Raw genomic sequence first — 15,559 nt, forward strand, 5'->3', positions numbered from 1 at the left:
CAAATTGGAAGGGACCATACAAAGTCAACGAAGTTTTAGGAAAGGGTTATCCGACTTGAACGGCACTGAGTTACCAAGGTCGTGGCATGCTTGTAATATGAAAAGGTACTACAGTTAAAAGCGAACTCTACTCCCTGATGTACTCTTTTCCCAACTTCATGATTTTTTCCCAAAAATTAAAGGGTTTTTTCTGGAGAAGGGTTTTTTAATGAGGCATCATAGTAGAGGCTAAGGGAGAATAGGCTATTAAAACCCTTAGTAGCAAGAAGGTACCTCCCCAATTAATAAAGATCTTTTTCATCCATAATATCTCTTATAAACTCCTTTTTATTTTTATAAATCTTTCTACGAAACGCGCCGACTTAAGCTCGACAAAATGTGAAAATCCCATAAACCGACCTAGATGGTCGTCAGGATAAAACGACGAGGTACAAGTCGGCATAAAGAGGTTATATAAGCCGATTGTAAACAACTCGGAAACAACTCGGCTCGTAAGTCGAAACAAGACTCCGAGTAGAAAAGCTCGAATACACTTCGACTCAGAAGTCAGAGTGAAAAACCGAGCAGAATAAAACGCATCGCAAAAATAACTAAGTCATGAGAACCCAATAAAACATGGTTGGGTGTAAGGAATAACAAAAAGAGATTGAAAAACCTAGGGAAAAGTTTAAAGGCTCCCAAAAAGTCCTTAAACAAAAAGGCTCGGAAAAGCAGACGAGCCAATGGAAAAGGTTTTCGAAAAAGATCAAGAGGACTTTGAAAAATCAGAAAAGCATACACGCGTGAGGTAACTTAAACCCTTATCCAAAAAAGGGTATTTATTATGTTAATTTAAAAAACCCTTATTCAAAAAGGGCACTTGCGAAAATATTTTGTTTACGGCCTTAAAAGGCCGAAAGAAATTGTTCAAACGTCACCAAACAACATATAAAAGTTTAAAAAAGGGGGGACTCACAAGCCGAGCCCCCATATAGCCATAAAAAATCATTTCTGCAAAGGAGTAGACGAATCACCACTACCAGAATCAGGAGGAGCGCCACCAGGACAGGGAAGAGAAGCAACCACAGGAGATGAAGAGGAAGTCGGAGGAATAACTGAAGAACTCGGAGCGTCCTTAGAACGAGGAGGAGACTCAATGATCCTCTGCCTCCGAGTCTTCAATTCTGACTCGGAAACAATTACGGGGACAGGAGGATCCACGATAGCACTATCAATGACAACTTTATCAGGATGTAAAGCAGAAAGATCCAAGTCGGGAGCGATAACTCTGACTTGCTCCAGGAAAATCCTCCATGACTCCTCGGCACCATCAGCGATAGAGTCCTCCAACTCGGCGTACGCATTCCGAGAATTCAGCAAATCCTTCTTCACAGACACAAGATCTTGAAATAAACTCTGATAACTCTCCTGTGTTGTCTTCCTCAAACTCGCTTCCATATTGCATTGGGCCCGCAGCTTGCTCTCCTTCTTTCGAAGGCTATCTCTCTCCGCCCTCAGCTTAGCTACCTCCTCCTTCAACTCCCTCTCATGGTCCTGGTAAGAAAGAAGCCTCCCCTCCAACTCCTCAACCTTCGAGGTTACCCCCAAAGAGCTGAGAGGAGTCTTCTCAAAGATATCCAAAAGCTTGCCACAAACACCCGCCGCCCTAAAACTCTCCTCAGCCAGAATGGTGAGGTGGTTTCGAACAGAAACATCATCCATACTTATATGTGGATAGATGTTCTTTCGGACAAATGCAAGAGCATCCGCCTTAACCCCACCATCAAAAGAAGAGCCAGACTCTAAAGTCTTATGCTTCTTCTTCTCTGGCTCAGGAAGAAGTCGGGCGGAAGGGAGTGGCCGAGACAAGGTTGAAGAAGAAATCACAATGGGCTGAGAGGGAGTCCCCACCTTCTGAGGAGGAGGAGGAGGAGGAGGAGGAGGAGGAGAGATGATCGCCCTGGCACCGCCAGCCCTGGCCCGGGATTTTGCTTTAGCCTTCTGAACTCTCTGGTAAGATTCCTGAGCATTCTTCCTTGCCATGTCTGCAAAAGAAACAAATAGAAAAAACTATAAGTCGGCAAACCCTAAAGTCGGCAAATGCAAGTCGGAAATAAGAAATGCATACACTACCTAGTTGCGACTGAACAAAGGTCGGCGATCCCTGGAGGAATTTCCTAGTGTCCAAGTATGGGGCCCTCCCCCACACTTCTCGGAAAAACCCCACAATGGCCGCCTTCTCGGAAAAATCCCACAATGGCCGCCTCCACCTCGTCCAGGTCGTCTGGACCATACTTTTCACAAGGGGAGGCCTCCAACCAATAAAGGGGAAAGCGAGGGGAAGAATTCTCATCCAGGAAAAAGGGGTGGTGACCCTCTACGGCTTGCATTTTGAAAAAATAATTTTTGAAGTCATGGAAAGATTCGTCAAAGAGGGTGAAAATTCTCCGACCTTGTATGGCTCGGAAAGACACCCATTGCTGCTTATTATTTAGCCCACTAAAGGGCTTAGTCATGTGAAAAAGAAAGAAGAAAATCCTCAAAGAGGTCGGAAAGTCCAAAGAGTGACTAATAAATTGATAAATTTTCAGAAAACCCCAAGAATTGGGGTGAAGTTGGGTAGGGGCAACTCGACAGTGGTGCAAAACAGATATTTCAAAATCCGAAAAAGGAAGAAAAACACCCAGACGGGTGATCATACAATCATACATAAAGAAAAAATGAGGGGCCGCCTCATTGGCCCTCCCAAAACAAACCCAGTCTTCCGGACCCGGGATTACCAACTCATATTTTGGCTCGTCCTCCTCCGAAGTACAAATCCTGTGGTGAGTACGAAGATGAGTAATAAACTCAGCGTCGACCAAAGGTTCCTCCCCTAGGACCGTGACATCAACCCACTGAGAAAGAACATCTACGGAAGCCATTTTCTTTTTTCTTATGAAAGGTGACAGAAACCTACAAAAAGAAAAAAGAAAAGAAAAATAAAAAAACACGGTCTCTAAAGGGAGGAGATACGAAGCCAAAATCTACAGACCAACCTATCTACCCACAAAATAAAAGCATGCAAACACAAGGCATGTCGTGAAAGAAGAAAAGCTAACCTTTATCCGAAAGTGAAGGTTGGAAGAAGCAGAAGTCTCCAAACGAAAGAATGCAGCACGAACAAAGAAAGAAGAAATTTGAAAGATCGCAGAAACGGAAAAATGAAAGAGAGGGAAAGTATTTATAAACATGCTAAGGGGCATAATGGTAAAAATGGAGCAGTCATTAATGAGAGTGCACCGTTACCAAAGCCATCAATCCCTAAGTGCATCCCTAATGGACACGACGCTTGAATAGACGTAACTGTCAGAAACAAAAGGTCGCGAAAATCACGTCGGTTTAAAAAATCCGTATTTTCTCCAAGAAAGTCGGCTACGAACCCGAGTTAAATACTTGAACCCAAGCCCTAAAGAGATCTTGGGCTCAAGTAGGGGCACTGTTCATACCCTGGCCCAATAATAAAGGCCCAGGTCCAAAAGAAAGACTTAGTCCAAAGGATTGAGCCTTACTACGCACCGACCTAGTGTCAAGAAGTCGGTATTGACTACGACTTGTCCTAAAGAAGTCGGGCACGAGATTAGCTGGCAGATAAACACTCATTCAAATGAGTAACCGCCCCTAAAATCTCTCTAACCACTTCATCAAGCCATATCTTAACCTCCCTAAGATAATGGGACGGTTAACACCCTAAAGATATGGCACTACTCCAACGGTGGTTATTGGCTCACCACTATAAATACACTGACACCCCTCAGGTATCTCTAAGCCCAATACTCTCTAGACCTGCTAACACCCTTGCTAACTTAGGCATCGGAGTGTCTTTGCAGGTACCACCCCCCATTCACTCACGCACACAAGTCGGAAGGAGGCTCCAGCGCGCGAACCAGCTCGGAGACTACCATCCGTGTAATTAATAATATTGTATCATATTTAAATTTTTATTTTAATTTATATTATGTATGTGATAATGATTATATAAATTTTAAAATTTAATTTTATTTATTAGATTTTAATAATTATAGAGATACGCAAAAAACAAATTAAGATTCAACCTTTTAATATTTGCAGATAAAAACGAAACAAATTTTATACTCATTGTTGGACAGGGCGAGTCCTACCCGCCCCGTTGCCTCTACCTAAATAGAAGAGGAAACGATAATAGTAGTCTGTTTGATTTTTTTTTTTAATTTCATTACCGTGGTTCATTTTTAAGGCAACTGAACTACTGAAGAACAAACTTAAAGGAATTTGAGGAAATGGATATAAGACGGGTAATAGGACAGTGCACGAGATAAAAAAGTAGAGAAACACATTCTATATCCCAAAACCAAAATCACAAACGTTGGCATGTGAACATGAATGAAATTAGGCTCTGGGCCCAGGCTGTACTTACTACCCTAATCCACCACAATGCTTTGCTTTGTTATCACTTGCCCGTTACAACTTTCTTTCAATTCATGTGGACTTCCTTTAATCAGAATAATAATAAATGAACATTGAAAGAAAAGTAATTGGACACCCATCATATTAATTTACCAAACCTCCATATTCAATTACGTTTTCCGACCGTTACACCATGTGTGCTCGCTCCATCACGTTACTAAATACTAATCCATGCATGATCCCGCACTCACCATGTGTTTTTCAATATATTTATTATTATCATATAATATAAAATCATATTCTTAAACTACGATGTGATTTATTTAATATACTAGATGTGACATGATGATTAAAAAGTTAATTATGTTATAATCATATACTCACACCATATTCATATTTTATGTTATTACCAGTTTACCACTGTCTCTGCACAAGGGAAAAAAAATCTAGAAATTGGGGACCATGAGATTGGTACACGTGTGTGAATATGATTGAGTGAAGATGTGAGAATAGAGACAAAAGAATTCAAAATCGAGAAAGAAGAAGAGAACAACATTTTAAGATACCGGTCTCCCTCTCTTTGTCTCTGCTTGCAGCAGAAGACCACCACTGTGACTCGGTGAGTTGACTCGGAAGCATTCAAGAACCAGGTTGGTCTTACGCCCTTTCCTTTCCGCTCTTATTGATTTACGAGATGGGCATTGTGAAGTTCGAGTCTTTTGTCCTTTCTATCCTCATCGCTCAACGTATTCCCCCATGTACATGCACCTCAGTTAGATGTAACTTTTTCTGCAATTTTTCTCGCTTTTATGTTTGTGTGTTTTTGAAGGTTCCCCTTTGGTTTCGTTACTGGTAGTAATTGCAGTGTTTGAAATGACGATAACATCCTTACATTTTTGACCTTATATGGATTTGTGTGGAACCGTGTTCTTGTAAACAACGAAGAGGCAGTGCCACTGTTGAGTCGGTGCAGTTAGTTACTCCACGCAATTTCTCATTTTTATCTTCTAGTGATTTCCGTTTTTATCTTTTAGCTATATGTGTTTGTGATTGTATGGAGTATGTGAATGTGATGGAGACTTGTTAATGCTAGTATATATATGGTTATGCTTGCGTATCACTTCTTGTTTGGGGAAACCGAGGTTCTTCTTTGTTGTTTTGCCATCATATTTATGTTTGTTTTTGTTGATGATAAGCAACAGGAGAAGAGTGAAGCAGAAGAGGAAGAAGAAGATGATGGATGAAATGACCAAGAATCAACCTTCACACTGGTGGTGGCTTGAAACCACCACCACTAACCGTTCCCCGTGGCTTCAATCCACTCTTTCAGGTTCCAATCTTCATTCCTCTGTATCCATCCTTATTAATTTGCATGGTCAAAAACGGTTGCAATTTTGGACAAATTCGTAAGTTGTAACTGATAATTTGTGATTATTAGATTGTCTTGTAACTTTTTATATGCATAGAAAGTCCTTTGCCCATCTTGTTTAGCCTCATCAGTGATTTGAAATTAGGAGCATCTTCTTGTCAAAAACTAGCCCTCGTTCTAATGACTAATAATAATCTGCTGTGCATTGAATCATGCTTTGATTGAGTTAAGAAAGATTGAGCGTATCCCTGTAACTGTGGCATAACACATGATGATTCAGGCCCAACCTAATCTCCCCCTTATCTTCGTATAGGTATAGACATATAGTGTTTTACAAGTAAAAGAGAATATTGGAGTTGGAATTTTTGCAAGAATTTATTTGCCAGAATCTTGTATTATGCTACTTGATCATTAGATTAATAGAATTGAGGTAAAAATCTTTATCAACTACTAATCACCAGAAACTTCCAATTTTTCTTAACTTGTAGCATTTGTCAATTAAAAAAATGATGTCACTAGTGTAGCTGTAGGATCATAAAAAGTTTTTAGGCCACCGTTATCTGAGTCTTGCCTTTCAAGTTCTTTTTCTACTTTTTGCCTTATGTATTTAGCCGTTGGAGCAACCTTTGTTTAGTTTGACTGTGACTTGTATATGCTGCTACTCTACATTTGTGGCATAGAATTATATTGTTGAGAGGGAAAAGGTAAAAAAGTAAAAAGTGATTTAGCACTGATATGTGAATGTCTATTGAGGCTTATTGCAGAACTAAATGAGAAGACAAAAGCTATGTTAAAGGTAATTGAAGAAGATGCAGATTCCTTTGCCAAGCGTGCAGAGATGTACTACAAGAAGAGGCCAGAGCTTTTAAGAATGGTTGAAGATTTCTATAGGACGCATCGCTCGCTAGCCGAGCGCTATGATCAAGTCAGACCCGAAACTGGAATCGGCCTACTCAATTCAGGAGGATCCCCATTTGCATCGGCCAAGCATCGGTTCGAGAAGTTGCTGACTTTTGCAGATGATCATCGTGGTTATGATACTTATTCAGAGAGTTATGATGTGGAATCTGAAGTTGATGATCCTGAGCAAGAAGTAGAAGAAGAAGAAGAAGAGAGCAAGTCTAATCACAAAGAAGAGGTGGAAGTTTCATATGTTGCTGTGAATGATGAAGTGATAAGACTGAGGGATGAGATGAAGAGACTCAATGAAGAGACCAAGGCACAGAAGGATCAACTCAAGATGAAAGATTCTGCTTGTGATGAAGTAATGATGCTGAGGGAAGAAATAGAGAGGCTTAAAGAAGAGAATGAGGCACAGAGGGAACAACTCAAGCAGAAGGACGAGGAGAAGATAGAGGTGATAAGGCAACTGAGTATGGCAATTGATGTGATGAAGGAGGAGAATGTGAAGATGAGAAACTTCATTGTTGCTAAGGAATCCACCAAGAAATGGAACAAGAAACCATTTGAGTTCAACAAATTTGTGGGAGAATTGTCTGAGAAAATTTTCAATTTCAATTTCAATGTGATTCCAAAGAATGAGCCTAGTGTGGAGCTCTCTAGACGTGGTTTAACTAGTTTGCAAATATCTTAATTCTACAAGAACTGTGTTATAAAAGGGTGTCTATATGTTTGTTAGGTAATTAAGCAAGAAGCCTAGGTTAAGGAATATTTTTTTAATACGATGTATGTTACTATTCTTAGACTCTAGTATGTTGTGTATTAGTTTTATTTCTACATGTATTGTACTATTTATTGTTTATGTATTCAATTGTTTCATTTTTCTTTATTTGTTATCTATGATTCTACCTACAACCTATTTGGCTATTCATGATTCAAATTTAATGATGGACTTTTCTTTGTGAAAGCCAATAGAACAAACCAACAAATTATAATGGATTCAGTGTAACTGTGTAAGCATTAAGCACAATAATTGAGAGGGAAAAAAAACAAGATGATGTTAATGGAAACAATGTTACCAGACAAGTGAAATCACGTATACGCACACTAGTGAAAATCACTCCTTAGTGGAAGTTTCATAGTTTTTAAATTGTATCAAATTATTTTTCAAAAAGTAAATTAATTTTGAATTAGTTTACAATATGTTATACGAGTTTAAAAAGTTATTTATCTAAAATAGTTTGATGTACACTTTCCAACCGAAACTTTGTAAATGTCTTTTATGTTGGTGTGGCAAGTGGCAACCGTTTCTACCACACTTTTGCAGTTCTTTATTTTTTGGAAGTAAGCAACCATAAATCCCTGTACACTAAACCAAAGACAGACCTTGTTAGAAGAAGAGTTAACGTAAAAGATAGAGGAATTGAAGAATAATGGTGGAAAAAGAAGTAGTGATAATCGTAGGTGCTGGAACTTCAGTCTAGCTGCTGCAGCATGCTTAACACAAAAATCAGTACTATTCATCGCTCTCGAAAGAGAAGATTGTTTTGCTTCTTTATGGCAAAAATACACCTATGACTGTCTTCACCTTCACCTTGGAAAAAAAGTGTGTGAGCTTCCCTTTCTTCCATTACCTGATTCCTACCCTCCCTATGTTCCTAAGAAGCTCTTCATTGAGTATTTAGACTCATATGTGAAGCACTTCAGCATCAACCCTTTTTTAGTATATGATTATTGTTATTTTCTTAGTATCTCATTGTCATTTCGTGGTGTAAATTTTCTCAATATATTTCTTAGTGTATTAAACTTATAGTAGCAAATATGTTTTTGTTTTTTTCTCCTCACTTATTCATGATAAAATAAAAAATGTCCGTGATTTCTGCTATTGAATACCACGGCAGCGGCACTGCTTCACTCCCTCAACTTATTTTATTAGCCATTTTTTCATGGCTTATCAAAATGTAAATTTTCTCTTTTCTTTTCTCATAATTACGTAATTATGTTGTCGTTCAGATGCTCGTGATTTCTTCTAATACGGCAGCGACATCGCCTTACTAAACCCTCCCTCAAGATTGCATATTTCCTTATTTAGTTTTCAGATTGCATATTTCTTTCATAAATTCTTGTTATAAAAAACAGAGCCTCAACGGTTCTTACGTTCACAGAACCTTGAGGTGGGTAACTAAGTTGTTCAATTTGGTCGCATCAGCAACTTACATGGATTTAACATTGACAACATATGAGTCATTTTCAAAACCTTCATAAACTAAAACAACTCACATATATAGCTACATCAAGTAGTTCAAATTAGATTTCAATGCAAGCACTTTTTCTTTTTCTTTTCGACGTCTACCTTAATTAGTAATGCAACACGCCAACCTTGGAGGAAGACTTCAACTTCTTCTTGGAGTGCTTCTTCTGCTTATCAACAGCATCATAATCGGTCCTCTCCTTCCACTTGCTCTTGCATAGCTTGATTGGCCTGTTCCCAACGTACTTCCCGTTCATCTCCTTCAGAGCCACAGCGAGGTCCGAAGGGTCCGCAAAGCTCACGAATCCGTACCCTTTGGTCTTCCCTGATCGCTTGTCCCTCACAACTCTCGCCATGTTAAACGAAGGGAATCTTGTGAACGTCTTCGACAAAACGTCGTCGTTCACCTCGTTCCCTAGATCGCCGCAGAACAAGCGATGGTCGTTCTCCGGCCACTCGGCCAGCGAGGGATCCTCCCACGTCTGCCCAGCGGCACGGCGGGGAACTGCCTTCCGCTTCGCGTCGGTCTTGTGGTCGACGTCGCTGCTGGCTATGGCGGCCTTCACGCTCTCGAGAGCCTCCGGGGTGATGGTCTGGGCGTCGCGCTGGAAGAGTTGCTGAGTGTCGCGCTGGAATTGGTGGTGGTGTGACGGTGGAGGAGGATAGCTGTATGCGGCGTAAGGCGGTTGTTGAAAGTGGAAGGGGGTGGGGAAGCAAGAGGGATCGGAGGATTAGGCGGCGAATTGAGACGAGGAGGAGGAAGATGAGGAAGGGTTTGCCATGGAATTCGATCGATCTGGATATTTGGGGATCGAAATTAGGGTTTGACAAATTGGGATTTCGGGGATTGCGTGATGGGAAGTTGAAGTGGAGAAGAGGTTTGGGAAGGCGGCGGGTTCGATTTTGTTCGATTTTCCTTCTTCTCTAACTATGAGGGACTCGGGACTCCTATGGGCTGTGGCCTATCGGGTTCTTCAGCTTCAAACCGCTATCCGCTGGTGATTTTGTGTATTTTATTTTTCAATGTAATTAATCTTACACAATTTAACTATGAACAGTAGATCAGACAAAAAAAAAAGCTTTGGAAAGTAGAGTTTCATTTTAAAGATTACTTATTCTTATTTTAAAGATTTTTAAATGAATGAAAATAGAAAACTGAAAAAATATGTAGTGGTTAATCTTATGTACTCTAAATGTACTCCAAATATAATTAATTATTATCAATATTAAAATAATAAAAAAATAATATATGTAACACTTCTTCTCATTTTGATTATATTCAAAAATTTGTTTATAACTTGTTCCAATCACTTTTTAGTATACAATTATTGTTATTTTCTTAGTATTTCACTATGTCTTTTTACGGTGTAAGTTTTTTCACTTTTTTTCTCAGTGCATTAAACATTTAAATTTATAGTAGTAAATATGTTTTTGTTTTTCTCTCATCTCTTCTTTAAAGCTTAGTAAAAATGTCCGCAATTCCTATGGCTGAATACCACAGTAGTGCTAACACCTTGCTGAACCCCCTCTCAACTTTTTTTATTAGCCATCTTTTCATGGCTCATCAAGAGGGTATAAACTTGTTTGTTAACATCACTATTAAACTAATAAAAAAATTGACCTAAGTAATACTCCTCATTCTAATTATATTTTAAAACTTGTTTATAGCTTTCTCTAACAACTTTTTAGTTTACAATTATGATTATTTTTTGGTAACTCATTGTATCATTCTATGATGTAAATTTTTTCTTTTTTTTGGTACATTAAGTTTATAGTAAAAAATATATTTTTATTTTTCACTCTTCTCTTCTTCATGGTTAGGTAATTATGTTATTGTCTAGATTTTATATGATTTTTTTTTTGTCTTTCTAATCTTATATGGTTTGAACTTTGAACTTCTATTCAAATTTTAGTGTCAACCTGTGAAGCATGTTATTGCCTTCTTTTTATTTTTGGTCAGAATCCAACCCAGTTAGACCGAAGCCCAAATAAACCGCACCAAAACACCCAACTAGTACCCGACTCGGACAAAGATCCATCCCAACTCCATTCATCGTCTTCACCACACCTCTTAATCATTGTTTTGGGTGACCTTATATGCACTGTTTATTGTCAATTATGCTGATATTCCTTGGATCATGACCCTGGACTTCAAGCAAAAATTTTTCAAAGCCTATCTTATGAATCTGTGTTTTGGTAATGGCCCATCTAGTGAACTTTATTAGATAAAAAAAAAACTAAGTTAATTATTAGTCTACTTAAATAAATATAGAAGATGCAGCAAAAGCTTAATATAAATAACATATCTATATGCCTTTTTAATACTGCATCTGAGTTCAAGTTCTAGTTAAAGTTGGATATAATTTAAGAACTCAGTGTGTGTGAATGAAGAGTGTGTGAGTAGTGTATAATGACAAAAAAGGAAAAAAAACAAATATTGAGGGTCTTGTGATTTGCCGAGAAGAGACTATTAAATAATAAAAAAATGTTTGATATTAAATATATAATATTAAATTTTCTTTTCAATTATTTGATGAGGTGTGACCTCTAGGAGGGGGATCCATTTCCCTGTCTTGCCAAGAGAAACAAAGAAGCTAATTAAAGATTTGAATAATAAAAATCATCATTTAAGTCAAGATTGTCGGCTAAAAAGTGGGAAACAAGTTGAAATATATATGCCAAAATAAGTCGAAACAAATTCAACTCCATTATTGAATTTGTATTAATTGAATTCTTAGTTGGATTAAGAGATATTTAGAATAATGTTAGATTGGCAATAACATAACTTTATTTTATTTAATTTAATATTCATAATGTTATATATATAATATTTATAATTATATATTTATTATATTTAAAATTATTTATTTATTTCAGTAATACTTAAGCAATATAAATAAAAAAATACATTACATAAAATAAAAATAAAGCCAATTATGACTTTCTATATTTCTCAAATTATGGCTTCCAGATATTTTTGTTTGTCTATTTATACAATATATGTTACTATTCTTAGACTCTAGTACGTTATGTATTATTTTTTTTTCTACATGTATTTTTTGTGTATTCAATGGTCTCATTTTTTTTATTTGTTATCTATGATTCTATGTACAACCTATTCATAATTCAAATTTAATGATGGGTTTTTCTTTCAGTTTGTGAAAGGGAATAGAACAAACCAAACAAATTATAACGGTTGTGTCAGTACAATAATTGAGAGAAAAAAAACAAGATGCTGTTACTGGAAAGTGGAAACAATATTACTAGACAAGCAAAGTGTTTGCGTGGAATTGTTAGTTATAAACACGTGCACTCGAGTGTGTGTGGTTGAGATTGACAAACTCAAGATTTGAGCTTCTTCCAAATCCACACCTCATTCATCATCTCTCCTCATTTTCTGATCCAGAAAGTATATATAGTTTGTTTTTTATTTAGTTTTTTACTGCAAAAGATTTATTCATTTAAAATAGTTTGACGTAGACTTTCCATCCGAAAGTTTTAAATGACTTATATGTTGGTGTGGCATTTGGCAACCGTTTCAACCACAATTGTGGAATTCTTGGTTTTTCGAAGTCAGCAAATAACCACCTTGTTAGAAAAGAAGTTAAACTAAAAAGAATATAGATAAATTGAAGAAGGAGAAGAATGGTGGAAAAAGCAGAAGTGATAATAGTAGGTGCTGGAACTTCAGGTTTAGCTGCTGCAGCATGCTTAACACAAAAATCAGTACCATTCACTCTTCTCGAAAGAGAAGATTGTTTTGCTTCCTTATGGCAAAAATACACCTATGACCGTCTTCACCTTCACCTTGGAAAAAAAGTGTGTGAGCTTCCCTTTCTTCCATTCCCTGATTCCTACCCTCGCTATGTTCCTAAGAAGCTCTTCATTGAGTATTTAGACTCATATGTGAAGCACTTCAACATCAACCCTTTGTACCACAGATCTGTGGAGCTTGCGGAGTTTGATGAGGTGGATCGGAAGTGGAAGGTGAAGGCTAAGAATAGAAGCTCCGGTGAGGTTGAAGAGTATTCTGGAAGGTTCTTGGTGGTGGCTACTGGGGAGACTGCCGAGCCACGTGTCCCTCGGGTTGAAGGTTTGGAGAGTTTCAAAGGGAAAGTGATGCACTCCACAGGATACAAGAATGGGAAGGAGTTCAAAGATGAACATGTTCTTGTTGTTGGTTCTGGTAATTCTGGCATGGAGATTGCTTTGGATTTGTCCAATTTCGGTGCCAAACCTTCCATCATTGTTCGAAGCCCGGTAGGTAGTTTCCGGTGCTTTCTCGACAACTGTTTATTTGTGAAGTTAATTGTTGAAAATCCTTAAATGATTACCTGTTTTTAACTAATAACTACTTCATACAAAAACACATGCTTTCACCTATTTTTCAAGCCATTAATATGTGTATGGAAATATTTATATAGTTTCAATGTATTTTGTGGTTTCTAGCTCTGTTTTGCAGATTAATGTTATTGTTTTTTGTTTGTATTATTATGTAGGTTCATATTCTATCAAGGAATATGATGTATTATTCAGGGATGTTGTTGAAGTATTTGTCCCTAAGCACAGTGGAGAAGCTGCTTGTTATAGTGAGTAGGATAGTGTACGGGGATCTGAGCAAGTATGGGTTACCTTGGCCAAGTGAAGGACCTTTCACCATGAAAATCAAGTATGGCAAGTTTCCTATCATTGACTTGGGAACTATCAAGAAAATCAAGCATGGAGAGATTCAGGTATATTCATATTTTTTATGGTAATTTCGGTCCCTATTAATAAGTGTTGTTAAAATTAAAATCATATTTTTTTATATTTTAATAATATTTTTAGACACATTTTTTTAAAAATATTAAACACTTTTTAAAAGATGATAAGTATGATATCCACATAAATATAAACATATTAGAATCATCCATTTTTGTGCATGATGTTATGTCCTAGGAACGGGTAATGGTATAATTAGATTAAAAAAATACCTATGTAGGAGGTAGAATACAACATATACAATAAAAAAACAAGAACTAAAAGCGTATAGGTCTTTGTCTGGTCCTTACAACTCAAAATGTCCAGGCATACTATATTAAATAACAATACTTAGTAGTGTGTTGTCTTTATCTATCAATTATCGTCGTATGTTATATTAATTTAGTGTATATTGTATGATATATAATGTTGCCATTCAGGTGTTATCGGCAGAAATAGAGAAAGTTAGAGGTAACGAAGTGTTGTTTAAAAATGGCAAGTGTCACTCATTTGATTCGATCATATTCTGCACTGGCTTCAATAGATCAACACAAAGATGGCTCAAGGTACAGGACAAATTAAATACTTCACATTTAACATATCTAAACTTATATATATAAATCGTCACATGGTTATATGAACTACCTACAGGGGGGTGATGATCTTCTGAATGAAAATGGTTTAGTCAAGGCAAGTAATTTTCCAAATTACTGGAAGGGTAAGAACAATTTGTACTGCGTTGGGCTTGCACAGAAAGGATTCTTTGGAGCTAACAGTGATGCTCAAAATATAGCAAATGATATTGCCTCACTTCTCAATTAACTTGTAATTCTTAATGTTTTCTTGGCCTGTATGGTTACCTTTTTAGAAACTATTCTTGGCCCGTATGGTTACTTTGAAGTTTGAACTTTTATTCAAATTTTACTATGTTAGTGTCAAACTATGAAGAATTTTTTTTTTGGTCAAAGCTATGAAGCACTATTTTTGTCACTATATGAAGGATGTTTTTACATACAACAAAACCGCATAGAAGCCCATCATATGAACTGTTTTTTTGGATTGGCCCATCAATGAATTTTACTAGACCAAATTGAATTGAATATTGGGTCGGGTAACGAACAAGTTTTCTGCTTTTGGGTTTGGGCTAGATGTAGCCTGGGGTCCCGACCCAAAGAATGTGAAATGACTCAAATGAGATTATTCTCTTCTCACCAAATGTATATTGAAGATAACTACTTTTAATACCAAAAAAAAAAACTTGGAAATTACCGGAAATTATGAACTCCAAAATTTATTTTAACATAGTTCTTCCAGAACTTTACGCAAAATTGAGGGTCTATTATTCTTTCGGACACGATAACGCATGATATATGCAATTGGAAGGTGCACACTTAAATGGAGAACTCTTAGAAGGTATATTTGGGATCTAGTATCTTGATAATTCAAATAGAATCTTTTATTTTAATTATTAAAAATAGTGATATATAGTTTAGATTAAATAATTATTTTATATATTAAAATTATAATAATATAAATTAATTATTTGAGTTTTATTAATTTTGATTTTGTTTTTTGATTTTATTTTTTTTTCTTAATACGTTTCCTCTAGTCTCATAATCTATTTTTACTCTCTTGTCTTCTATATAATTACTCCATAAGGCATACAGTTTTACAGAAATTTAAAAAATATCTACAAAACTTTCCAACTATTTTTATTAAATTATCCTAAAGACTAATGTGAGACACGTTAATAAAAAAAGTTTATAAACTAAATAAAGATAATTAAAATCTCAAAAATTAAATTGAAGTTTATGTATAAATTCAAGGATTAAATTAAATATTAGTTTTTATTTATTTTATATATTAAAATAAAAATTTAAGATTTTTTAGCATTA

At 36.5% G+C, this 15,559-nt stretch overlaps 3 protein-coding genes across 5 annotated transcripts; 2 read left to right on the forward strand and 1 right to left on the reverse strand.

Annotated features, from left to right (window-relative positions):
- The first annotated feature begins 4,824 nt into the window (after positions 1–4,824).
- LOC107492526 (protein NETWORKED 3A) lies at positions 4,825–7,588 on the forward strand. Of its 3 annotated transcripts, none has more exons than XM_016113568.3 (3): positions 4,825–5,054; positions 5,601–5,734; positions 6,538–7,588. In XM_016113568.3, exons 2-3 carry the CDS (start codon positions 5,638–5,640, stop codon positions 7,365–7,367), a joined length of 927 nt encoding a protein of 308 aa, XP_015969054.1. In that variant the 5' UTR covers positions 4,825–5,054; positions 5,601–5,637; the 3' UTR covers positions 7,368–7,588. The 3 variants fall into 3 exon arrangements, with proteins under 3 accessions (XP_015969054.1, XP_015969055.1, XP_015969053.3); XM_016113569.3 differs by having other exon boundaries at positions 4,826–5,054; positions 5,607–5,734; XM_016113567.3 differs by lacking the exon at positions 4,825–5,054 and having other exon boundaries at positions 5,128–5,734.
- A 1,192-nt stretch (positions 7,589–8,780) lies between these two features.
- Positions 8,781–9,616, reverse strand: LOC107492412 (uncharacterized; the record flags this gene model as incomplete). The annotated part of the gene is made up of 1 exon (XM_016113435.3): positions 8,781–9,616. A coding segment is annotated over one exon (585 nt), but the record flags the coding sequence as incomplete, so codon positions are not given.
- A 2,618-nt stretch (positions 9,617–12,234) lies between these two features.
- On the forward strand, positions 12,235–14,657 carry LOC107492527 (probable indole-3-pyruvate monooxygenase YUCCA10). Its single transcript, XM_021126445.2, has 4 exons — positions 12,235–13,184; positions 13,424–13,657; positions 14,105–14,230; positions 14,316–14,657. The coding sequence occupies exons 1-4, from the start codon at positions 12,570–12,572 to the stop codon at positions 14,484–14,486; spliced, it is 1,146 nt and encodes a 381-aa protein (XP_020982104.1). The 5' UTR covers positions 12,235–12,569; the 3' UTR covers positions 14,487–14,657.
- The last annotated feature ends 902 nt before the right edge of the window (positions 14,658–15,559 follow it).

The sequence above is a fragment of the Arachis duranensis genome, chromosome 6 (assembly GCF_000817695.3).
Source record: "Arachis duranensis cultivar V14167 chromosome 6, aradu.V14167.gnm2.J7QH, whole genome shotgun sequence".
NCBI lineage: Eukaryota > Viridiplantae > Streptophyta > Magnoliopsida > Fabales > Fabaceae > Arachis > Arachis duranensis.